Raw genomic sequence first — 25901 nt, forward strand, 5'->3', positions numbered from 1 at the left:
TTCTTCCATAAAAATTAGTGTTGCTAGAAACCCCATCATTTATTGCCCATCCCCAATTATGCTTGAGAAGGTGGATGAGAGTCATCTTCTTGAACCAGTGCAGCCCACAAGCTTAATGCTTGTTCTGAAGAAGGCTCACTGGTCTTGAAACATTAACTCTGATTTCTCTCCATAGATGCTGCCAGACCTCCTGAGATTTTAGAGCAATTTCTGTTTTTGTTAATGTGCTTATTACCTGCCTAAAGAGTGTCCTGTCTGGATATGCCATTGATTAAAACACATAAATATCACCTTGCTGGCTATTTCCTCCCCCATTATACATGAAGTTTCTGAATAAACACTGAAGTTTGCTTTCAACCTCTGAACCTTGGAAACCCAAATTTTGATGCAAACACCCTTGAATAAGGTGCAGCCTGAGCATTAGAAATCCCAGTCTACTCAAGATAAACTCAACTCCTGAAAAGGCTTGTAGATCTACAGATGGTTATCAATCTGAAAATGCATTTCTATGTTTTACTAATTAAGGATACTAAGAAATGTAAATTGTTGTTGTTAATAAAATACAGTATCAATTAAATGAAACACCAAACTGGAAACAAGAGAATAATAATCATTGAACGTTGTGTGCCGCTGTGTCTTATGAGGATATTGAAGAAGCAAAGCTGAATGCAAGCATGGAGTGGAAAACTGTGCAATCAAACAAAGCAAATTTAATTAGAGTATAATATGTTTACTGGCACAATCCAATAAATACTAATGCATAAGATCTCATGAAGATCAGTTTGTTTTTGGTCTGGAAAGAATGTTCTCCATGAACAACTAAAACAATATATTAATTACCTTGATATTGACCTACCTCTTGGTAGTTATGTTCTTACATAATGGACACGGTATTGTACTTTTCTTACTGAAAAGCTTCAATATACAGAACCTTCACAAAAGAAGTAAAAGAAAGATTTTTAAACGTCAGCTGGAAAAGAAAGTAACAATACTTTTTTAAAAATCGTGGATCATTGTACCATTATTAAATTGTCAATGGAAAACAAGCATGACATGCAAATAGTCCCAAATTCTGTTTCACTCTAACTTGTCTTCATTAGTGCTCTGACTAATTGAAAATAAGACGAGAACTTTTAAAGTTCTGGTATATCTCCAATGGCACTGCTTAGTTATACATTTAGCTGCTAGCCTGCCTGTCCCTTTAAGAATACTGTTCTTGAGGGTGAATTAGTTATAGAGAAATGTTATTAAAATCAGTGGCAGAAAAGGTACAACTTGGAAGAAATGAGACTTTAATAAGAATTATATACTTACGAAAAATAACCTCTTATGGAATTGGTAGGCATAGGATAAGGCTACCTTGCAGATAATCTGTTTACTTTCTCTGACTCAAACTTCCAATCTGACATCCCGAACAAGTGTACTCCCTTAAGTGTCTGGCAAGAGCTAATAAATGACCTGCAGCATGAAAAAACTAGAAGGGTGATCTTGAGCGATTAAACAACTGAAATGATGTGTCAGAGAGAGGTACAAGATCGGTTTCCTAACAACTTGGGTACCAGTCCTATAATCATTGGTTTGAAGTGGCGACAAAGGTAACATCAAACACAGGATCTTACAAGAGAGAGAGACAAAACAGAATTTATTGACAAGATTACTAAATGAAATATAAACAAGAGAACAGAATAAGAACCTATCCAACAACCTAAAAGATTGCCCCAACTTAATCCTGTTCCAGATATTTGCAACAAGCCCCATAAACACAATTTCTACTCTCTGGCTTCTATTAGTTAGCCAATTTACTTACAACTATTGTGAAAACTCACCTGGTTCACTAAACATTCTATATGGAGGGCAGTCAGTCAGTCATTGTCAGGGTCCACACACACACACACAGCATGGAACACCTTCTTCCACATAGCTGTTTCTTGGACCAGCAGCCTCAAAGCTGACTGCCCGCTTTCAGTGAACAGCCAGACTGCTAAAAACCAATCCAAACCAAAGAAAAACTGAACTGGGAGAACTCGTACAAGTCTTTTTTTTAATTTAAAGCCTTTTGCCTGAGGCAGTATTCATTAGCTATAATCAAATTGACTCTAAAACCCTTCAAACCTAGACTTTTCGGAAGGCTTTTACTACCTCTGAAAAAAAAATGCCAAGGACAGCATAACCTTGTTAAAGGAGCAGCATCATCACAATTCCAACTCTCTGACTTCTATTAATTAGCCAATTTACTTACAACTATTGTGAAAACTCATCTGGTTCGCTAAACATTCTATATGGAAGAAAATCAGTCACTTTACCCAGCCTGGCCTACATGTCGCTCCAGATCTTAAAAGCCCTTATGGTATTTAGGAATAGGCAATAAACACCCACATCCCATACAACATCAAATAAAACTTACAAACTGCTTCCCAACTTAGGCTACAGACAGCTATTTTTCATGTTATAAAGTGTTGTAATGGAGGGCACGATTTTTGCTAATTCCAATAATTTAGCACTTTTGAAATCAAATGTTTAAACTAGTCCATTGTTTGTCATTAAGTAGCTATTTGAGTTCACCAACACTTGTTATGGTATGAACATTCACATTTTAAACAAGGAAGTCCTTCATTATTCAGATCTGAATAATACAAGATAATATTTAAACGACAGGTACTCAATTAAAAAAAAAACAGCTCCTGACAGTACACATGCCTGAACTGGAACCTCAGCAGTTGTCTTAAGTGAATTGTTCAAATTGAGGAGGATTGGTTTCTACGTCAAGTATTTGGTCACATTACTATATTGAGAAAATATGAGAACAATCATGTGAATACATATTAAAGTGCTATTTCAGAGGAATCTATTTCAAAATAGACGATTGTAAAAGCAATTAATTTTACAAGCTATGGGGAATCTTTCTACTATGAATATGAATTGTATATGTTACTGCTACTTATTGTTTGCTTGTCTAATGTTAAACACGTGAAAAGACTTGCTTTTCACGGTCATAAAAAGTCTCAAAGCACTCCACAGCCAATGAAGGTCTTCTATATTGTTGGAATGTGATAAATTTGTGACCAAATTGTACACAACAATGTCTTACAATGCAATTAATCAGATTTTTTTTTGTGTTGTTGATTAAGTGATAATTATTGTTCGGATGGCTGGTTTGCGATGTATACTGACACCAACAGATGTGGGTTCAATCACTGCACTGGCTGAGGTGACCATGACGGACTCTCGTTATTAACTCTCCCTTCATAAATGACCCTCAGGTTAAACTCACCACCAGTCCTCCCTCTCTAATGAGAAAGCAGCCTTATGGTCCTCTGGGACTGTGGCAACTTTAGAATGCCAGGCATAACACCATCTGCCCTTCTTCAAAGTAGAGCCACGGAATCTTTTGTGCAACTGAGACAGACAAGGTCTTAGTGCAATGTCTCATACAAAATATGGGGACTCCATTATCTCAGTGCTGCAGCAGAGCAGCAACCTTTATTTTTAAGCTAAAGAACTGGAATGGGTCTAAGGTAGACTGCTAAGAACTACAGGTGGCTCATTGGCAGTTTGAAACAAAGTATCGACATCATCCAGACATCTGTAGAAGCAGAACTTACCAAGCAGTAATGCCAGACAACCAGTAAGGGCTGTCAACCATTTTAGAAAATTACAGGTAGTAACGCTCAGGAATGAATCTTTCGAAATAATTTTTAAAAATTGTTAGGTTACATACCGACAGAATTGATGATCACATTTTGTTGAAACTGGTTCTTTCATCAATTCCAAGCTAAAATATAAATTAAAAAGAGCAAATTCATGAGTGGTATACATAATACAGCAAAGGCCAACACTGTATTAAAGAACAGTTACATCACAGAAGGAGGCCATTTGATCCATTGTGTCTCTGCTGAGTGTCTGCAACTCAGCTTATCACACTGTACATGCCTTTTATATATTTTCTAATAAACCTGTTCAGGTTGTTAATCTACCGCTTTAGAGCTGGTTGGGGATGTGAATCCGGGTGTCCTGGCTTAGAGGTAGGGACTTGAAATTTGCACTACTAGAGCCCAAAATATTCGATCGCGTTCACTTAAGGTTAATTCAAAGGCCCTTTGGATGGAAAGGTGCCATTGGAATGCAGAATTGCCTGTATACATGGCATGTGCTTTAACTGACACAGCCTCCTGATGGCACCTCCTGAGCATAGATAAAGGAGCAGAATTAGGCCATTCAGCCCATCAGGTTTGTTCCACCATTTGATCATGACTAATATGTTTCTTAACCCATTTTCTTGCCTTCTCCCCATAACCCTGGATCCCCTTACTAATCAGGCACTCATTTCTGAGTTGAATATACTTAATGACTTGGAGTCCACAGCCTTCCGCAGTCGTGAGTTCCATAGATTAACCAGCCTTTGTCTGAGGAAATTCCTCCTTATCTCAGTCCTAAAGAGTCATATCTTTAAATCTGAGGCTGTGCTCTCTAGTCCTCATCTTTCTACTACTGGAAATATTTTCTCAGGCCTCAGTATTCTGTAGGTTTGGTGAGGTTTGAGAAGATTTGTAGCTCAGGTTGAGGTTCTGGATGTACGTTTGCTCGTTGAGCTGGAAGGTTCGTTTTCAGACATTTCATCATGCTACTCGGTAACATCTTCAGTGGGCCTCTGGACGAAGCACTACTGATGATTCCTGCTTTTTATTTATGTTTGGGTTTCTTTGGGCTGGTGATGTCATTTCCTGTTCTTTTTCTCAGGGAGTGGGAAATGGAGGTCTAACTCGATGTGTTTATTGATAGAGTTCTGGTTGGAAATGCCATGCTTCTAGGAATTCTCACGTGTCTCTCTGTTTGGCTTGTCCTCAGATGGATGTGTTGTCCCAGTCAAAGTGGTGCCCTTCCTTATCTGGTATGTAAGGATATTAGTGAGAGTGTGTCATGTCGTTTTGTGGCTCGCTGATGTTCATGTGTCCTGGTGGCTAGTTTTCTGCCTGTTTGTCTAATGTAGTGTTTGTTACAATTCTTGCAAGGTATTTTGTAAATGACATTAATTTTGCTTGTTGTCTGTATAGGGTCTTTCAAGTCCATTAGCATGCCAGAAACCCTAGCCACTCTCCCCTACATCAAAGACATCTCAGAAATGGCTGCCAGACGACTAAGAATCCTTGACATCATGGTAGCCCACAAATCCACCAACACACTAAAACAGTAGCTAATGAACTTGAAAGACCCAATACAGACAACAAGCAAAACTAATGTCATTTACAAAATACCGTGCAAAGACTGTAACAAACACTACATTGGACAAACAGGCAGAAAACTGGCCACCAGGATACATGAACATCAACTAGCCACAAAACGACACAACATTCTCTCATTAGTATCCTTACATACAGATAAGGAAGGATACCACTTCGACTGGGACAACGCATCCATCCTAGGACAAGCCAGAGTCACACGTGAGTATTCCTGGAAGCATGGCATTCCAACTAGAACTCCATCAACAAACACATCGAGTTGGACCCCATCTACCACCCCTGAGAAAAAGAACAGGAAATGACATCACCACAGGAAATGCCACACCAACCCAAAAAACCCAAACATATAAATAGAAGGCAGAAATCATCAGCAGTGCTTTGCCCAGAGGCCCACTGAAGATGTTACCTAGCAGGGTGACGAAACATCTGGAAATGAACCTTCCAGCTCAGCAAGCAAACCTACATCCAGATTCTGTAGATTTCATTGAGACCCCCATACCTCAGCTCTCTAAACACTGAGTACACACAAACAATTGTTATGCGATCCTCATAGGACAGGCCCTTCATCTCCAGGATCATTCTGACAAACCTCCTTTGGACACCCTCCAAAGCCAGCACATCCTTCCTTAGACACAGAGCCAAAGACTGCTCATATAGTTTGAAACATGTCTGACCATAGCCTTATACAGCCTCAGCAGCACATCCCTATTCTTATATTCTAGTCCTCTTGAAATGAATGTGAATGTGGTATTTGCCATTCTAACTGCCAATTGAACCTAACTAAAAAGGAATCCCATGTCAGGATTCTCAAGGTCCTTTGTGTTTCAGATTTCCACCTTTAAAGTAATTTATGCTTCTATTCATCCAAACCAAAGTAACCTCACACTTCCATACATTGTATTCGACCTGCCACTTCTTTGCCCATTCTCTGGCCTATCCAAGTCTTTCCACAGCTTTCCAACTTGCTGAACCCTACTTGTCCCTCCACCTATCCTTGTGCCATTTGCAAACTTAGCAAAATGTCCTCAGCTTCTTCGTCCAGATCATTAACATAGAACGTGATTAGTTGTGGTCCCAACACTGACACGGCCGAATTCCACTAATCACCGACTGCCATTCTGAAAAAGGATCCCTACTCTCTGCCTTCTGCCTGTCAGCCAATTCTCGAATCATGCCAGTACCTTGCTCCTGAGACCATGGGCTCTTATCCTATTTCATAGCCTCCTGTGTGGCACCATGTCAAAGGCTTACTGGAAATCCAAATAGATCATGCCTATTGGCACTTCTTTGTCTAACTTGCTCATTACGTCCTCAAAGAATTCTAACTGATTGGTCAGGCATGACTTCCCCTTGACAAAACTGCATTGATTCCAATCTATTTGCCAATGCACTTTCAAGTACTCTGCAATCTCATTCTTAATGCTGAACTCTCAAATCTTACTAACGACTGAGATAAGGCTAACTGGCCAATAGTTTCCTGTCTTCTACCCCTTCCCTTCTTAAATAGGAGTGTTACATGAGTCATGTTACAGTCATCTGGGACCCTCCCTGACTCCAGTGATTTCTGGAAGATCATCACCAATGCCTCTACAATCTCACCCATCTTCTTCAGAACTCTGGGTTGCAGTTAACCATTTTCAGAATGCCAGCACCTTGTCCTAAGTGATGGCTACTACATTCACTTCTGCCCTGATTCTCCTAAAGTTCTGGTGTGCTGCGGCTGTCTTCCACTGTGAAAACTGATGTAATGGACCTATTCAGTTCCTCCACCATTTCTTCGTTTCTCATGACCACTCCTTCACCCTCATTTTCCAGCAGTCCACACTTGCCTTTCTCTTACCTCTTTAGATATCTAAAATACCGTATTACTAGCCATGTTACCCTCATTTCATTTTCTCCTCCCTTACTGCCTTTTTCATTATCCTGTGCTTTTTTTTTAAAAAAGGCTTCCCAACAATTTTCGCCGTATTGTCTGCTTTTGTGCTGTCCCTGGTTTTCCTTGTCAGCCATGGCTGCCTTGTCATCTGCTTAGTATGTTTCTTCTTCCTTAGGATGAATTTCTACTATGGCTCCCGAATTACCCTCAAACTACTGCCATTGCTGCTCCTCCATCTTCCCAGCTAAGTTCCCCTTCTAATCAACTATGGCTAGTTCGTCCTTTGGATCTTTGTAGTTACCTTCACTCAATTATATTAAATCTGATTCCAGCTTCCCTCTCTTAAACTACAGGGCAGATTCTATCATATTATGGTCATTGCCCCATAGGGGTTCCATCATCTTCAACTTCCTGATCACTTCTGCCTCATTACAAATCTAATCCAGAAATGCCTGTTGCCTTGTGGGCTCTACCACAAGCTGCTCCAAGAAACCAATTCATAGATATTCACAAATCCCTTGTCAAGACCCCTTACCAACCTGATTTTCCAAGTCCACCTGCACATTGAAAGCTCCATGATTATTTTACTAGTGTCTTCTTTCATGCCTTTTCTAGCTCTATTTATTTTCTTCCCCAAATCCTGACTACTGTTAGGAGGCCTGTACACAATTCTAAAGCAGTCTTTTATCTTTTATAGCTTGTCAACACTACCCCACACAGACTCCATCCCTTCCGATTCCATGTTACTTGTTCCTATCGATTTAGATTAGATTACATTAGTGTGGAAACAGGCCCTTCGGCCCAACAAGTCCACACCGACCCGCAACCCACCCATACCCCTACATTTACCCCTTTACCTAACACTACGGGCAATTTAGCATGGCCAATTCACCTGACCTGCACATCTTTGGACTGTGGGAGGAAACCGGAGCACCCGGAGGAAACCCACGCAGACACGGGGAGAACGTGCAAACTCCACACAGTCAGTCGCCTGAGGCGGGAATTGAACCCGGGTCTCTGGCGCTGTGAGGCAGCAGTGCTAACCACTGTGCCACCGTGCCGCCCACAAATTATAATTTAGTTTCTTACTAGGGTGGCAACCGGGCCTCCTCTGCCCATCTGCTGGGCCTTTCAATAGGTTGCATATCCTTGGATATTTAGTTCCCAGTTCTTATCCCCTTGCAGCTGCCTCTGTGATACCCACATCATCATATTTTCCAATTTCAATCTGCGCTACCAGCTCATTTACTTTGTTCATAGAATGTGTACATTTAAGTACAACACCCTTGGTCCGTTGTTGACTACCCCCTCTTCTCATGGTTGTCCCCTTATCTGTTGTGCCTGAAGTTAGATCCCTTACCCTTTACATACCGTATGCTATTACTTATTATGGAAAACTTTAATCATCTCTGCTGAGCCCTCCACTCCTTTAAACTTTTATCGTAATATACCAGGACTCTGGTCCCAGTATGATTCAGGTGCAGCCCATCCCATTGGAACAGATGCTTCCTTCCCCAGTACTCGTGTCAATGTCCCATGAATTTGAACCCATTTTTCCCATACCAATCTCTGGGCCATGCATGTACTTCTTCAATCTTGTTCACCCTGTGCCAATTTGTCTGTGATTCAAGCAGAAGTCAGGTGGCTATTAGCTTTTTGGCTATGCTTTCAAATTTAGCCCCTATGTGCTCATACTCTCTCAGCCGAACCTCTTTCCATCTATATTGTTGGTACCTATGAGGGCCATGACAACTGGACCTTTCTCCTCCCTATCCTACAGGACTCTTGATCCTGGTCACAGTGTAGTTTCCCCTGACTAAACCATCCCAATTACAAATATATTTTTCTTTTCTCCGCATGTTTGAATGGCTCCCTGTAACAGTTCCACAGTCTGTTTGCTGGTCCTCCCAACAGGCCTTTATCCACACACGGAGCAAGAATCTCAAACCTGTTAGACAAACTCAAGAGCTAGGGCTCTTTCAGCACTACCTCTTGGAACCCACTACCTTCCATGCTCATGGTCACACTCTTCAATCGCTGACCACTTGAGCGAATTCAAGTTAGTTAATCTAAGTGGGGTGCCTGCCTCCTGAAACACAGCGTCCATGTAAATCTCTCCCTACCTAATGTATTGCAATGTTTGAAGCTTAGACTCATCAACGCTGAGGCAGAGTTCCTCAAGCAACTAACAGTTGCTACAGATGTGGTCACCATGAACCACAAGGGAGGTCTACCAGCTCCCACATCATTTACGTACAATACATTGCCTGGCTTTGTTCTGAATTTGATTTTTGAAAAATGTCCCACAGGCCTTTAAGTTTGTAACTTGTAAATATTTTCCCTATTTACCTTCAATAGGAAAGTAACCCGTAAAAGATAGTCAAATCAGTAGCTATGACCTTTGATATCTCACTTTTGTGTTGGGCCCTAATTCTGGGCTTCAAATTTATCTGTTTAAAAAGGCCTTACAACTATGAGCCACAAAACAAGCGAAGCAGTCCTATGCACAGAGTTCCCATGCTGCCTCTAAATTCCCTTAACCAAACACTCACTCAGGCTGCATATCACACTGGATATGATCTCTTCATCCTGACCATGCACTTTCAACAGGCCCTCTTTGAAATAGAGTTAAGATGACCCACAGGAGTTAAACTAAAGAAAGATTTACCAGTTCTATTCCCACAGTACCTCCAAATTCCCTGAACTATACACTCACTCAGGCTGCATCGCTGTATATGATCTCTCATTCCATGCAAAGCTTCCCGATCCAAACTGTAAGCATTGCAATTATAAATCAATATTTTCCTAATTTCTCTCTTTCCAGAGAGATGTGATTGGACTTGAACCCAAGTTGCTTGTTTCAGAGGTAGGTACACTATCACTGTGCTACAATGGCCTAAAACATATTGCCATAAACACATAGTTCCAATGAAAACACCAAGAATTAAAGCTTTGATTGCAAAACAATAGCATTGGCTGGGATGGTGGATTGAACCAAAGACCTTGGTGTTATTGGACCCTTGCTCTAACTATCTGAGCTAACTGCCCACCAACTTGCATTTTTAAATATTTTTGCACCTGTGGAGCAGGTGGAAATTGAACCCGGGACCCCTAACTCAGCGGAACGGATCTTACCACTGTGCCACCACAACTCTGAATCCAAGCCTTTCACATACTTGCAACTCAACTTATTCAGAGTTGTCTTACACACCTCTGGAGCAGGTGGGACGTGAACCTATGTCTCCTGGCTCAGAGCTAGGGACATTACTATTGTACCAGCCTATAAAATGATGTCTTTCTTAAATCAGATTACAAGAAAGAAAAAACAGTATTGTCACAGAGTAATACTATACGAAATGTTCAAAGCAGACAACTAAAAACTGCATCTCAATTCATGCATTCTGGTACATCAGAAACAGATACAAAGTGTAACTCACCATATTGGACACTCCAAATTCTTCAGCATTAACGAGAGAACCTTGTGCACGTGCTCAATCTCTGACTTACACAAAGACATTTCTGTATAACTTTGGTTGGATGGCCTCTGCAAATAAATTTGCAGTTTGTTAGAAAATCATTTGATTTTTATCTTACTCTCCAGTTCAATCTGATGCAGTGGCATAGTGCTGATGTCACTGCACAAGTAATCTAAAGACCCAGGACAAAGCTCTGCAGACATGGTGACATCAGGTGTAATTTGAATTAAATTATCAAAGAAAATCAATCTGGAATTCAAAACTTCTCACCAATAGTGACCAAGAACCAATACCAATTTTTTTTTTTTTAAAAAACCCACCTGATTCACAAATGCCCTTTGTAGGGAAGAAAACTGGCTATCACAATTAGGATTGGTTCCTAATTTGACTCCAGAACTGCAGGTGTGATTGAAATGGTCAAGTAAACCATTCGGTTCAAGAGCAATTAGGGATGGGCAACATGTGCTGGTCTTGACAGCAATATTCCCTGAAACGATTTTTTTACTCTGAGGTCTGTGTTTGGCAGCAGCTTCTGGAAGCAGACACACACCAACACTCAGATTGACATTCACATAGTTAGCCAGCAGCTACACACTCGCAAAACTTAGAGGGACAATTTGTCAGTAATGCTCCCATTCCATGGAAGAATGCTGATAGAGGTTCACAATATAATTAGTTCTGTTTCAGAGCTTGAATTCTGAAGCAAAGGAACGATGTATCATTTTAAGTTATATAAAAAAATTACGTATGGGAAATGGGTATTGCTGGCTACGTCAGTATTTATTATCCATTCCTAATTGCCATTAGTGGCAGTGAGCTGCTTTCTCAAATAGTTGCAGTCCACTTCAGGAACTGTCATACATTTCAAAGTCAGGATGGTAAGTGACTCAGAGGAAATGTTGAAACTGGTGGTGTTTCCAAGTAACTGTTGCTCTTCTTCCAGATGGTCATTGCCAGTAATTTGGAAGATGCTGTCTGACGAGCTTTGGTGAATTTCTGCAGTGCATCTCATGGATGCTGTACACTACTACTACTAAGCAGACAGAGAGCGAACATTTATGGATGTGATGCCAATCAAGGGGGATGCTTTGACCTGGATGGTGTCAAGCTTCAAGTGTTGCTGGAGCTGCACTCTTCAAGGCAAGTGGGAAGCATTTCATTACGCTTCTGACATGTATCTTGCAGACAGTGCACAAGCTTTGAGTTGTCAGGATGTGAGCTACTTTGTGTATGTTAAGGAGGGGAGGACATGGCTTTTAGTTTCATTCAGGATTTGTTCTGAAAGGGATACTGGAATGGCTCAAGATTAGTTTTATTTACATGCATTTCAATGAGGTATTTAAAATTCAAGTTGAATAATTCAGTGCATTCAAAATAGAGGACAAAAACTGCCATTGCCAGCTACAATAATCTAGTAACAAAAATCGAGCCGTCCAGAAGGCAGGCTCTGGAAAGAAACACCATCTGGATTACCATGACAAATGGGAGAGAAGCTTTGTGGAAATGCCTTGCAGATGATAATCGTATCTATGGACTTGACGATGCAAACTGTTTGGTCAGATAAAATGGTGACCAAGTTGAAAGATGAAGGAAGGGCTGTAGATGTCATATACATGATCTTTTGTAAGGCGTTTTGTAAGGTCCCCTTAGTAACCAATGGAGAAAGTGAAGTCACATGGTGTGCAGGGTGTTCTAGCTAGGTGGATAATGAACTGGTTGAGCAATAGGAGACAGAGAGCAGTAGTTGAAGGGAGTTTGTCGAAATGGAGAAAGGTGACCAATGGTGTTCCACAGAGATCAGTGCTGGGGCCGCTGTTGTTTGCGATAATCGATAAATGATCTGGAAGAGGGCACTGTTGGTATGATCAGCAAGTTTGCAGACGACACGAGGGTTGGAGGAGTAGCAGAAAGCATAGGGGACTGTCAAAGAATACAGGAGAATATAGATAGAGTGGAGAGTTGGGCAGAGAAGTGACAGATGGAGTTCAATCCAGGCAAATGTGAAGTGATGCATTTTGGAAAGTCTAATTCTAGAACAAATTATACAGTAAACAGAAAAGTTGATGAGCAGAGAGATCTGGAAGTTCAGGTCCATTGTACCCTGAAGGTTGCTGCACAGGTGGATAGAGTGGTCAAGAAGGCATATAGTATGCTTGCCTTCATCAGATGGGGTGTTGAGTATAAGAGCTGGCAGGTCATGTTAAAATTGTACAAGACATTGGTTTGGCCGCATTTAGAATATGGTGTACAGTTCTGATCACCACATTACCAAAAGGATGTGGACGCTTGGGAGAGGGTGCAGAGAAGATTTACGAGGATGTTGCCTTGTGTGAACGGTGCCAGCGATGAAGAGAGGTGGAGTAGGTTAGGATTGTTTTCATTAGAAAAAAGGAGATTGACGGGGGGACCTGATTGAGGTCTATAAAATCATGAAGGGTATAGTCAGGGTAGATAGAGATAAGCTTTTCCCAGGGTGAAGTAAAAAATGAGAAGTCATGCTTTCAAGGTGAGAGGTGAAGAGTTTAACAGAGATACATGCGGCAAGTACTTTACACACAGGGTAGTAGGTGCCTGGAACTCATTGCCAGCAGGGGTGGTAGAAGCAGGCACGGTGGATTCATTTAAGATGCGTCTGGACAGAGTCATGAGTAGGTGGGGAGCAGAGGGATACAGAAGCTTAGGAATTGGGCGACAGGTTTAAACAGTGGATTTGGACCGGCTCAGGCTGGGAGGGCCGAAAGGCCTGTTCCGGGCTGTAAATTTTCTTTTGTTCTTTGTTTTAAAATCTACACTACGTGAACAAAAACAAACCCAGCAGATTGTAGAACTGTCCATTTTCCACTACCACTTTTATGCAAGGAATGCTTAAAGTTACATAAGAGGGTATTTTTCTTACATCTAATACTCAGTGAAAATGATCAAGTTAACTGGTGTAACTTGTACTTGCACAGATTGAATCAAATTCCATTTAATAAAAAAGGTTCAAATGTGTTCTGTTAATAATTTCTTCATTTGGAGGAAGTGTGAATTTTTGGGTTATAGCTTCCCCTGTGAAATCCTAACAATGTAAACAACCAGATCAAAGGAAAGCAAACTGACCATATTATTTTCAATGACAAAAGTCAAAGTTTCAAGGTAACTTTTATCTAATAAAACATACTAATGACAGCATAACTACAGATGTGTGGCAACTTAAATTGTTATCATACAGCCAAATGCACTGGTCTCACACCCTCCCTAACATCCAGTTGACCACCATAATTTCCCTTTCACCCATTCCCATTCTAGAGATAACAGTCTAATGGTATTATGGACTGTTAATCCAGAGACCCAGGTTCCACTCCTGCCACAGCAGATGGTGAATTTTTAGTTTTTAAAAAAATCTGGAATTAAGTGTGTATTGCTTAAAAAAAAACTCTAGTTCACTAATGTTCTTCAGTAAGGGAAACAGTCATCCTTACCTGGTCTGGCCTACATGTGATTCCAAACCCACAGCAATATGGCTGACTCTTAATGCTCAGGCAATTAGGAATGGGCAATAAATGCTGGCGTACCTAGCAACACCCTCATCCTGTGAATGAATAAAAAAATTCCAGAGAGATAATGCTGTTTCTATCTCCATGTCGATTCCATAACAAAAAGTGTGTGGGATTAAGTTGCATAGCACCTGTGTGGCAGAATTTCTTCCATCTTTTAAACACAATTTATTTTCTTTATCTGCATGTATATTGCTGGCACAAAGACACAGAAAATTCCACTGCAATAAGCTGCAGTCTTCCAAATCAACACAGCATTGAGCAAATAAATGATCTAACTAGATCACACAAAGCCTTGTTCATCTGATATTTATATCTTATCTTTCTACCTCAAATATGCTTGTCTTAGAAATCCTACAGCCTTTACATTGATGACAGACTTTCACATCAGATTTCTGTCTCTCACTGTATCCCAGTTTTTCACGTTTGTCTGGCTCTTATTGTTTGTCTCAATATCCAGAGATGTGCATACCAAGGTTAAGACAGACAATTCCAGAATCTTTTAATCAAAGTGCTGAAACTGAGGTTGAAAGTCAGGTGGGTGGGAGAAGGATAACATGGCAGTGCTGGAGAAACAGATTTGAGTTTTCAGGTTGGCTTGGGTTGAGAGGAACGAGCCTTTGAAGTTTTGACATTGAGATGGAGAGCCACTATTATCTTGTGAACTATCAGATGGCACATGCTGGATGTGCATTACAAAGTTTTACATTAGTTAAACTGGCTGGAAGATAGGTGTGGTCAGAAGAATACCAGAATAGGTGACCATGGAATCAGCAAAAGCACCGGTGGAGAGTTTAGAAGCAGATGGGTGAAGTGGGAAATGACATGTAGGTGGAAGCTTGAAAGTACAGCAAGATTATCAAACAGAGGGCTTGAAATGAGACATCAAGATGAGAACATGTATGGGCATAAGCAGGTAGGGAAAGAATTACATACAGGTTTTGTGAAACAAGAGGTTCAGCTGAGCATGACTGAGATCAGATAAGAACTTGCAGTTAACAATGGGGTGCTGGAGGCAAGGGTAATGAGGTTAACAAGGTGGAAAAGCATTCATTATGTAGAGCCATTTAATATTGGAAGCCTTCAGTATTCAGGTCAGTTTAACAAGGTGAGAAGTATTCATTATTTGAAGCCAGTTATTCATTGTGCAACAGCAGATGGCTTAATCTTTACTATTGACACTTACCGATTGTAACGATCACCCAATCAATATGTATGTTGCTTTATCTGGATGCTCCTCCCTGATGACTGGATAATTAATTAAGAAACTGCTATTCCAGAGAAGACAGTGAACTCATATCCCTGTGCACATGGATGTTCATTCTCTCCCCCTCCAGGACCCAGAATAAAGATGAGGAGGTAAAACTACACTGTCTCTGAGCGTTTTGCTTTGACTAAGGTGGGGGGGTGGATGGGGAACCTAAACATTGGTGCAGTCAGCAGAATCCAAACGATCGGTGTCAGCAGGCACCTGGTACATCAGTGTCTTGAGGCAGATGGGCCCACAAGCTAAGATTTTAAAGCTTGGTCCCCATCAATATTCCTGCGTCCCCGAAATGGTTCCTTAGTTCAATCATGCTGTATTCTACGGATTCCATGAACGCCAATTAGTTCAGTCGAGAGACAGTTTCCTTGGCCCCCTTCATATTGCAAATTCAAACAAAGTTGGTCTCTACCAAAGTTGCCACTGTAATTCTGACTTTTATTTGGGAAGTTTCATTTGGAGAACATATTAAACTATATTCTGCATTTGTTTCCCCATGAATATCTGAGTTTAAATCTGAACTGAAACGGCCTATTCAATTGCTAAAGCACAGGAAACATTGTTGTTGTCTTGCTGTTCCAGATTTTTGAAATATTTTTCCTGACAGCTTTTACATTAGCCAAGTCTCAATTTGTTAAAGGAAAATAAAATTTTGAATAACCTGAATGAGGTACCTGAGGGTTTGATTTTAGGACCACTGATTGTTGTTTATAACTGACTGAATTATTTAGGCAGTACAATTTAGAAGTTTATAGATTGTATCAAACTTAATAATGTCATAAAGATTGAACAGAGTAACAGACTTCAAGACGACTGAGAAAGTTGAAATAGGCAGACGATATAACGCAGTTAAACGTGTGACTGTCTTCATACTGATAACCACCTTGGAAAGGAAGAAATGAGATAGGAAATGCAAAGATGCTTTCAGCAGCGAACATTGTCTCTAGAGTTTCTCCATTCACAGGTAAAGCATACCTTTGGACCACTGCCCACCCCTCCACAAACCTGATCTAATGGATTCAATCAGCTCCCCAGTCATAAGCATGAAAAGTGAAGAAGCTAACAACAGTAAAGGGGAGGGATATGAAGGTTCATTGTTCAAGCTAACATCACAACAGCCAGTTGGCTTTGTTACATTTAACAGCAGAGCAGGAGCAGCAGCAGCAAACAATGCTGTATTCACCTAGCCTGCAGCTGCAGTACGCTCAGGTGTGCTGGTATCCTCTATCTGAAGGACCTCCCGAAGGATGGAGGTCACGTTAGCTTTGTTAAGTATTTAACTGCCCCTAGCCAAGGAATCAGATTTCTCCGTGGAGTGCTGTGCAAGGACAGACTGAATTTTGTTTGCAGGTTGGACTTTACTGAAGGAGATTTTGGAGAACTGGCTTGTTTCCACTCGACTTGGAGGGGATGGAGTGGTCACTAAGGACTGTGAATTTAGCAACTTCACTGGTGAATTTTTTCCCCACATGGAAGGATTCTACAAATTCTAATGACTGTAACAGACTAGTAATTTTTGTTGTTATAATCATTGTATGCTGTGTGTGTCAATGACTTGCTTGGATGCTGGCTGTCAGAGTTTATGAAAGCTGGTAATACCATTGGTTATCATGAGATGATAATGAGACGTGTATGGGTATAAGCAGCTAGGGAAAGAGTTAAATTCTGAGTTTTGTGAAACAATAGGTTCAGCTGAAAATGACTCAGAAAAGAACTTGCAGTTAACAATGGGGTGTTGGGGGTAAAGGTAATGGGTTAACAGGGTGGAAATGCATTCACGTAGTGCTATTTAAAAATATTGGAAGCATTCAGTATGTAAGCAAGTTTTGTGAAGATTTGTAGCTCAGGTTAAGGTTTTAGATGTAGGTTTGCTCGCTGAGCTGGAAAGTTCATTTCCAGACATTTTGTTCCCCTACTAGGTAATATCTTCAGTGGGCCTCATGCGAAGCAATGCTGAAAATTCCTGCTTTCTATTTATATATTTGGATTTCTTTGGGTTGGTGATGTCATTTCCTGTGGTTATGTCAGTTCCCAAAATTCAGTATGCAAGGTCAGTTTAACAAGATGAAACGTATTCATTACGTGAAACCAGTTATTCATTGTGTAACAGCAGATGGCTTAATCTTTATTATTGACACTTGCCGATTGGAATGGTTACCCAATCAATATGTATGTTGCCTTATCTGGATGCTCCTCCCTGTAAAATGACTAGAGAATGCTATTCCAGAGAAGACCGTGAACTCATGTCCCTGAGCACATGGGCGATAGTTCTCTCTCCCTCCAGGGCCTGGCAAAAAGATGGATGAGGTAAAACTACACTGTCACTGAGCGCTTTGCTTCGACTGAGGCGGGGTGGGCATGGATGGATGGGACGACACAGAATTAAAAGTGGAGGCCGTTTCAGAAGAGGATTTCACTGGTTGTTTGTGAAGTATGCAACTTGCTTTTGTGCTACCTATGAGCCCTTGCTGATCTTATAGGGATGATTGATGCAGACCCTGATTCTAAACTGTGACTTGCTTTGTGTGCACACACATGAGTCACTGCATGCAGCAGAGACTCATCTTCAATCAGGTCTGGCATCCCAGCCAAATTTTTCATCAGGTCACATGGTCAGTGTGCAACAGCCACCCCACGTTAAGAGAATTCAAACATCTTCCATTCATCAAAATGGAGTTCTGGGGCCTAGAACATCAGAACAATCCATCATGGCCAGTAGTAACAGACATAAATGTCACATCGTTGTCATAGCCCAGAAGCTCTGGTGCTATGACATTTGTTGGCAGGAGGTGATCAGTTTAAATAAAGACAAGGTGGAGAAATGCATCTTCCCGAAGGCTAAATCTGATATTTCCCCAATCAAACAAAAAGAGAAAAACCAAACAAACACCGACATTCTAAACTAAATGCTTAATACACAAGACTGTTTATTTTGCTCATTAGCAACAAACCTGTCAGTGATAAACTCCTATCAAACCACAAGAACTCTCTCATAGCTAAAGAAACACCTTAAAATTCATCACTAAACTTCTTCAGAGATCAAAACTCCTTGTGCCATTGGTTTAAATTCAAACTGACATAAAAGATACTGAAATAAAGAAATTACACAGGTAACATTACCATACACAAACCTCAACAGATAGTGATTGGTAAGGAAGGCAATCATCAATGGAATTGTCCTCCTGGGGAAATTGCCCAGAGCACAACCTGGTTATAATGAGAATTTTTTTTGTCAAAAAGACAAATTGAGACCTCATGGCAGCATCCTTGTTTTAGACACAAAGTTGAGCACATGCCATTGTTCTCATGATGGATCTCAAGAGGTACACGTCATCCATGGCATGCCAGGGTCTGCGACTGCTGGACCGATCATTTGCTAATACAGTTTGGTATTGCCTTCTGCCTCACCCAAAAATAATTGTTGCTGCAGGAAATTTAGTTAGTACCTCATAGCTAACCTGATGACACGCAATGAACAGGAACAACCACAAAATGCCCATAGTTCTTGGTCTGCCCTTAAATCCATTTTAAACAGCTCGTGAAGAGCCTCTAGTTTTCTCTACCACAATATATCAAAACCAGTTTGATGAGAAAGTCAAATCCAGGGAGGCGTTCTTGAACTGGAAGCATCTCCAAAAGCCTGAAGGAAAGAAAGTAGGGAGGTGCAAATAGAGTTGTGGAGACGTACAGCATGGAAACAGACCCTTCAGTCCAACTTACCTCTGCTAACCAGATATCCTAAATTAATCTTGTCGCTTTTAACAGCATTTGGCCCATGCCCCTCTAAATCCTTCCTATTCCTATATCCATTCAGATGCATTTAAAAGTAAATAATTGTATCAGCCTCCACCACCTCTCCCAGCAGTTCATTCCAGACCAGCATCATGCAGTGAGATACATCTGCCCCATAGTTCTCCTTTAAATCTTTCCCTCTCACCTTAAACCTATGCCTCCGCATTTTTGACTCCCCTACCCTGGGGAAAAGTCTTTGACTATTCACTCTATCCATGTCCTTCATGATTTTTTGATGCAGGAAATCCAGTAACTTGCTGGAAACTATGACATGCATGAATTATTTACCACAGCCACGATCACTTATGACCCAAGCACTTACACTGAAGCTAAGAACACAGTTATGCTCATTGGAAGAAGCGCATTATGAAATGCCACTACCTGCAAGTGCCCATCACACACCATCCTGACTTGAGATTCCTTCACCGTTACTGTGAAAATCCTAGAACTCCCTTCCTGATAGAACTGTGGGTGCTTTTTTTTCCTCCCTCCCAGCTGAACAGTCATCCTGAGCATCTTTGTTTTGCCTGTGACATCTTGCCATTGATGCCCATTCGCTAGGGTAAGGCAAGAAGATGGATCTATTTCAGTCTGAATGGGAATGAAATCTGAATGATTATTATTACTTGAGTTTGAGTTTATTTAAAAGTTTGTTACATTATTGCAGCTTGTGATTTGAACAAAAAGTTCACTGACTTGAAATTTTAATGGTTTCTCCTTTTTGAAACACTGTTTAGGCTTGTTAATCTCAGATTTCCAACATCCACAATATTTGTGTTTTCCTCTTATTTCCACAGATTTGCAATCAGATTCATACACCTCAAATCATATTTCTCGATTTTCTCAGTCCTGTTGCAAAATCAATGACACACATTTAAGTTTGTTTTCACCACCAGTATATATTAATCCATTGTGCAAACTGTACATAATTTAAGCATTTCTTTGACTAAAGGTTGAAGGGGTTTCCCGAGTTAAACACTGCAACCTTCTCTAGGATAGCACCCATGGCTATACAACTTCTTCATTTCAGTTGCTTGGACTTGAAAACCAGAAATAAGAACCAGAATCATTCTCACTGTCTTCTTCCCATCACAATTAACAGTGACAAGCGACGCAGATTCAGTTGTTAAACTATCGTTACTTTTGTTTCGAATCAGCAGCTCATATTTCAAGCCCAACCACAAAAACAGCAGCCCAAATAGGTTAAGGCTGACATCCCAACGTCACGCTGTCTAAAGTCTCACTCCTCAAGTCAGACTCCAAAAGCTATTAAAAAGACTACTCCTAAGCAAAACAAGGAAATTATTCCAACTACTTCAGTCAACATTTACTCCTCAATTAACATCACAACAGATTTAAAAAAAGATAACCAGGTCATTATTTAATGCTGGGAGCTTGCTGAACTGAAACGCTCCTGTATTTCCCGCATTATAACTGTAATTGTATTGCAAAGCGAGCACTCTATGGGTTCTAAACGTTTCGGGAGGAACAGCAGGGGTGAAAGGCGCTATAGAAATACAACTCGCGTCGTTTTTCGAACCCCCCCGTTCAATCCTCACACAGAACACAATACCCTCCTGGGGCCCGCTCCTGGAAATGCGGCAAATCGCACACATCTTAATCAGAAAAACATAAAATACCAGGCGTAATGAAAAGTTGGAGCGGTGTAAGGTAGTACCCTCATCAGACAAGCATCGCCATATTTTGGGTTTCCCGCGCTAACCCTCACGTCACACGACACAACGCGATGACGTCGCGCGCATGAACGTGCCATTTGTGAAAAAAATGACGCAAGGCAACGCGGCAAACGAGATGGCATCTGCCAAATTATTTGTTTTTAAACGATTCGATGTCTGACTGTCCAACATCCGACGCTTTATCCGGGTTTCTGATTGACTTTGACGAATGCTATGAGATCTCTACCTTATTGCGTTTTGCCTGACGTCACGTCCTGCCAGGTGACTGGCCGTGGCCAATGGGTGACCGTGTTTACCCGTGGCCGCGGTGAATGCTGGGTAACGTCGGGGCGCTGATGTAAACAGAAGCCGCTGGTGTCGAGGGGGGAGAGAGCGATCACCATCACTGTCACCACCACGACTGTAACTATTACTGTTACTGGGTTGCCGCCAGCTTCTCAACCACCGGGGAGGTATGGGGGAGCAAATCAAACTCAACGTGACCTTTGGCGGCGACACACAAACTTTCCTTGTGTGTGACTCGCAGAAGACGACGTGGGCGGATCTGGAAGCTATGGTTAGTGCTGAGTAGGGAAGGGGGCGAACCCCGCCCCGTAATAACTCTTCACTCCTCCCCGTTTCAACCCTTCATCCCTCCCCCATCAACTCTTAACTCCCCCCCATCAACTCTTCAAACCTCCCTCATCAATCCTTCACCCCTCCCTCATCAATCCTTCACCCCTCCCTCATCAATCCTTCACCCCTCCCCCAACGATTCTTCACCCCTCCCCCGTCAAATCTTCACCCCTCCCCCGTCAACTCTTCACCCCTCCCCGTCAACTCTTCACCCCTCTCCCCGCGTCAGCTCTTCACCCCTCTCCCCGCGTCAGCTCTTCACCCTTCCCCCATCAACTCTTCACACTGCTTGCCATCCCGCACCCCAAAATCAACTTCTCTCTTCCCATCCTACATCTATGCCCACCCCAGCCCTGCACTTCTACGCCATTCCCAAGCCCTGCATGTGGTCTCACTTCCCCCTCAGACTTTGAATCACACTTCCCAATCCTCATTCCCATTTTCAGACCCTGCATTTGCCCTCCCTACAATCCTGAATTTACCACCTTGCAGACACTGTGGTTACTTTGTACTCCCCCCATGTTGCCTATCTGTCACACCCTGTGTTTAATCCCTCCACTCCCGAATCCCATTTGGACTGCTCACCAACTGGGGCAAGAATATGTACCCCAAAATTTTCCCATCTCTCAACAAATAAGGACAAGGTGCAGTTTTATCACGCTCATAATCCTGTTTGCTTTTGATATAGCTGTTTTTGTGTTGGTATTAAAGCTATTGTTATTCTAAAGCATTTCCCAAACATTCTCAAATATTGCCCTTCTGTGATACTTCATAAAAGTTTGAGTGAATTGTGATTCTCAGTAGTTGTTTGTAATATTCTTTCAACACCAGATTTGAACTATGTTTTGTTTCTCCGACCAAATCTGGCTCTTTCTGGTATGTGTCAGACGTGGGATGATGTGCTCAATTTATAATGTTGCTTCACATATTGGTTAAAATGTTCAGTAATGACTCCTTGCATTCGTGATTCTGCTCTTTCATCTAGGTTTCCTGGTTAAAATAAACAGTTTGGTTTTATGTAGAATTGCCAGTACGTTGATTACAAATATAAATATTTACTTGGTAGAATGTTGCTCCCACCTTTGTTGTTTACTTGGGTTTACGTGAACATCAACTCTGTTTCACTTTTTCCATGAGACAAATCATGATGTGACATTATTACCGATCTCAGTGGGAACCATTTCAGATCCTGAACTTATTTATAATGTGATGCGCCCTGACTCATGATATTTACTTCAGTATGCGCTTATCATGTTTTTGCTGGATAGCAAGCATGCAGTTTTTTTTAAGGTAGTAGTGTGAAATCTAACTAAAATTAAACAGGATATCAGATCATGCTTGCAGTTTTAAAAGATTCTGACTTGCAGATTTCAGGCTGAAATTGTTTGACTGAGTCACTCAGCATACAATGGTGTCCCAAATTCCTTGACAGTGTACTTTTGCTATCAAAACTTCCAGTGGTAATGGATTCTAAGTTTTTCTACAAGGCTGTCTTGTTAATTTTTTATGTGTAAGCATTCACTCAATGATCCAGTTGACTTGCACTTGTACTTTGGAAAGCAATTCATTCTAAATTATTTTAAAGCATTTAAAATATTTTGCCCCTTATTATCATCAAGTTGTAAGCAAAAGCTCCTGAACAGAGCCCTAGAAATGTAGCTTGACGTGGCTCGATTTACCTAAACGGATAAAACTTTATTGACACCAAATGTCATTGTGATTTGTTTGGGCAATCAATGCCAAAATCAGATGGGTGAGATGTTTATCCTACCAATGGTAACTTAAACAGTGAAGAAAGCTTGTTCAGGGTAACATTCATGTCAGTAATAGAATAAGAATCTAATCTAGACAGGAAGCATCAAAGTGGACTTGAAAAGTATCTTCAGTTATGTGAAAAGGAAATGTGATAAATTTGGGGACTTAAAGGAATGATGATAGTAGGTAGGTAATGGCGAATGTTTGAAGAATTCTCAGAGGGACTACAATAACTGTTTATTCCTATCTGGCACAAAACTAAAGCTGGAAAGGTGGCCCAAGCATGGCTAATAAGTGAAACTAAGGATAATGTTTGATCCAGGGAAGGGGCATATAACTTGTCCAAAAACAGCGGCAGACCTGAGGACCCAGCAGGGTGTTTTTCATATTTCAGTAAAGGAGTATAAACGGATTAAGAGATTGGTGGAAATCAAATATGAGATCAAGCTTGCAGGAACATAGATACTGAAGCTTTTGAAATTAGTTTTTATGTGAAGAGAAAATGATTAGTTGCAAAAAACAATGTACATCCTAACAATCAGAAATAGGGAAAGTTGTAATGGACAGTGAATTAAATGTATAAATTGTTTTTGCTATCACGAAGGACAGATAATGTCCCAGAAGTGTTGGGGAACACAGGATCTAGTGACAAAGAGGAACTGAAGGAAATCAGAATTAGTAGGGAAATGGTGTTAGGGAAATTGTTGGGATTAAGGCCAATGAATCCATAGGGCCTGAAAATCTACATCCAAGAGTATTTCAGGAAGTACTCCTAGAAATAGTGGATGCATTAGTGGTCATCTAAAAAATTTCGAAAGACTGAAACTATTTTTTATCAATTGGACGGTTGTTAATGTAACCCCACCTTTTTTTTGAAAAGAGGAGGTAGAGAGAAAATTGAATCATAGCATGATATTGGTTATCAGGAAAATGCTGGAGCCCATTATAAAACATTTAACATCAGAACAATTGGAAAACAGTGATAGGATTGGACAGAGTGAGCATGGATTTACAAAAGAAAAATCATGCTTGAAAAATCTTCTAGAATTTTTTGTTACTAGTAGAGCTGACGAAGGGGAAGCAATAGGTATGCTTTGACTTTCAGGAAACTCTTGATAATGTCCTACAAGAAATTAGCATATAAAACTAAAGCACATGTCTGTATCAGTGGATTGATGTGGACAGACAATTGGTCGGTAGACAGGAAACAGAGTAGCAATAAATAGTTCTTGTTCCAAGTGTGGTACTTCAAGGCTCAGTGATTGGACCCCACTTACTCGTAATGTACACTAATGGTTTAGATGAGGGAACTAAATTAATAACTCCAAGTTTAGCAGACAACACAAAGCTAGGTGGATGGGTGAGCTGCGAGCAGGATGCAGTGATGCTTCAGTGTGATTGGGTAAGTTTTTCTGAGTGACCAAATGCATGCAGATGAAACATAATGTTGATAAGTATGAACTTATCCACTTTGGTAACAAAAACAGGAATTATGATCTGAATGGGGATAGATTGGAAGAAGAAGTAGAAATACACCTTTGCTGAAAGCAAGCATGTAGGTGCGACAAGTGGTGAAGAAGGCAAATTACAATTTGGCATTGACAACTAGAGTATTTGAGTACAGGATAATTATATCTTGTTGCAATTGTACAGGGTCTTGGTGAGATCACGCCTAGATAATTGTTTGTAGTGTTGGCCTCCTTTATCAAGGAAGGATGTTCTGGCTCTGCAGGGAGTGCAGTGATGGTTTACCAAACTAATTACCGGGATGGCAGGACTGACATATGAAGACACTGGATTGGTTCAGACTATAGAAGAATGAAGGGCTCTTTACACAGAGAGTTGTGAGAGCATGGAATGCGTTGGAATGTGGAAGCAAGGTCATTGGGGACATTTAAGAGACTACTGGACATGCATATGGTCACAGAAATTTGAGGGTGCATAAATGAGGATCAGTGGTCGGCACAACATCGTGGGCTGAAGGGCCTGGTCTGTGCTGTACTGTTCTATGTTCTATAAATGTGGGTCCACTGCAGAGAGAGTCATGAATGGGAAGTAGAAAAATGGCAGAGAAGTTTAATTATTATGTTGTATCTATCCTCACCTGAGAAGAGCCACAAATCTCCCTGAAACGTAAATTCAAGGGAAGAAATTGGTGCTGTAGTGTTTAACATTATGAAGCAGTGTTTTGGATATGGAAATAAATGTAGTATTTTAAAGTTTGCAGATGACAGAAAGCTAGGTAGGAATGTGTGTTGTAAGGAAAATGCAAACTCATTTCAAGAGAATTTGGGGCAGACTTGATAAGTGAGCAAGTTCGTGTAAGATGGAATGCAACATAGAAAATTCTGAGGTTATCCAATATGCAGAGTATTTCTTAAATGGAAAGAGATTATAAAGTATTGTGGTTCCGTTCGCCGAGCTGGTAATTTGTGTTGCAGACGTTTCGTCCCCTGTCTAGGTGACATCCTCAGTGCTTGGGAGCCTCCTGTGAAGCGCTTCTGTGATCTTTCCTCCGGCATTTGTAGTGGTTTGAATTTGCTGCTTCCGGTTGTCAGTTCCAGGTTGTCCAGTTGTAGTGTACAAATCCCATGCAAGGACTGTACAAAACACCTCATAGGACAAACAGGAAGACAGCTAACGATCCGCATCC

At 41.0% G+C, this 25901-nt stretch overlaps 2 protein-coding genes across 8 annotated transcripts in view; one reads left to right on the top strand and one right to left on the bottom strand.

Moving 5' to 3' along the window:
* Positions 1–20892, bottom strand: part of LOC122539881 (breast cancer type 1 susceptibility protein homolog) — an 85460-nt gene extending 64568 nt beyond the window's left edge. For 2 of the 4 annotated variants that reach the window (XM_043675021.2, XM_087977843.1), the window contains exons 1-4: positions 19878–19985; positions 10551–10657; positions 3719–3772; positions 857–931 (exon numbers count right to left, since the gene is read on the bottom strand). In XM_043675021.2, the coding sequence (XP_043530956.2) occupies positions 857–931; positions 3719–3772; positions 10551–10630 (209 nt within the window). In that variant the 5' untranslated portion in view covers positions 10631–10657; positions 19878–19985. Of the gene's footprint in view, positions 1–856; positions 932–3718; positions 3773–10550; positions 10658–15311; positions 15417–19877; positions 19986–20821 lie in introns of those variants that run through there. The other 2 variants (XM_043675020.2, XM_087977844.1) reach the window with 2 other exon arrangements.
* A 335-nt stretch (positions 20893–21227) lies between these two features.
* Positions 21228–25901, top strand: part of nbr1a (NBR1 autophagy cargo receptor a) — a 74211-nt gene continuing 69537 nt past the window's right edge. For all 4 annotated transcript variants that reach the window (XM_043675022.2, XM_087977845.1, XM_043675024.2 and 1 more), the window contains exon 1: positions 21228–21434. In XM_043675022.2, the coding sequence (XP_043530957.2) occupies positions 21333–21434 (102 nt within the window). In that variant the 5' untranslated portion in view covers positions 21228–21332. The remainder of the gene's footprint in view (positions 21435–25901) is intronic.

Source organism: Chiloscyllium plagiosum, unplaced genomic scaffold (genome assembly GCF_037043375.1).
Source record: "Chiloscyllium plagiosum isolate Xiang-an unplaced genomic scaffold, Cpla_swu_hap1 HiC_scaffold_32, whole genome shotgun sequence".
Lineage (NCBI taxonomy): Eukaryota > Metazoa > Chordata > Chondrichthyes > Orectolobiformes > Hemiscylliidae > Chiloscyllium > Chiloscyllium plagiosum.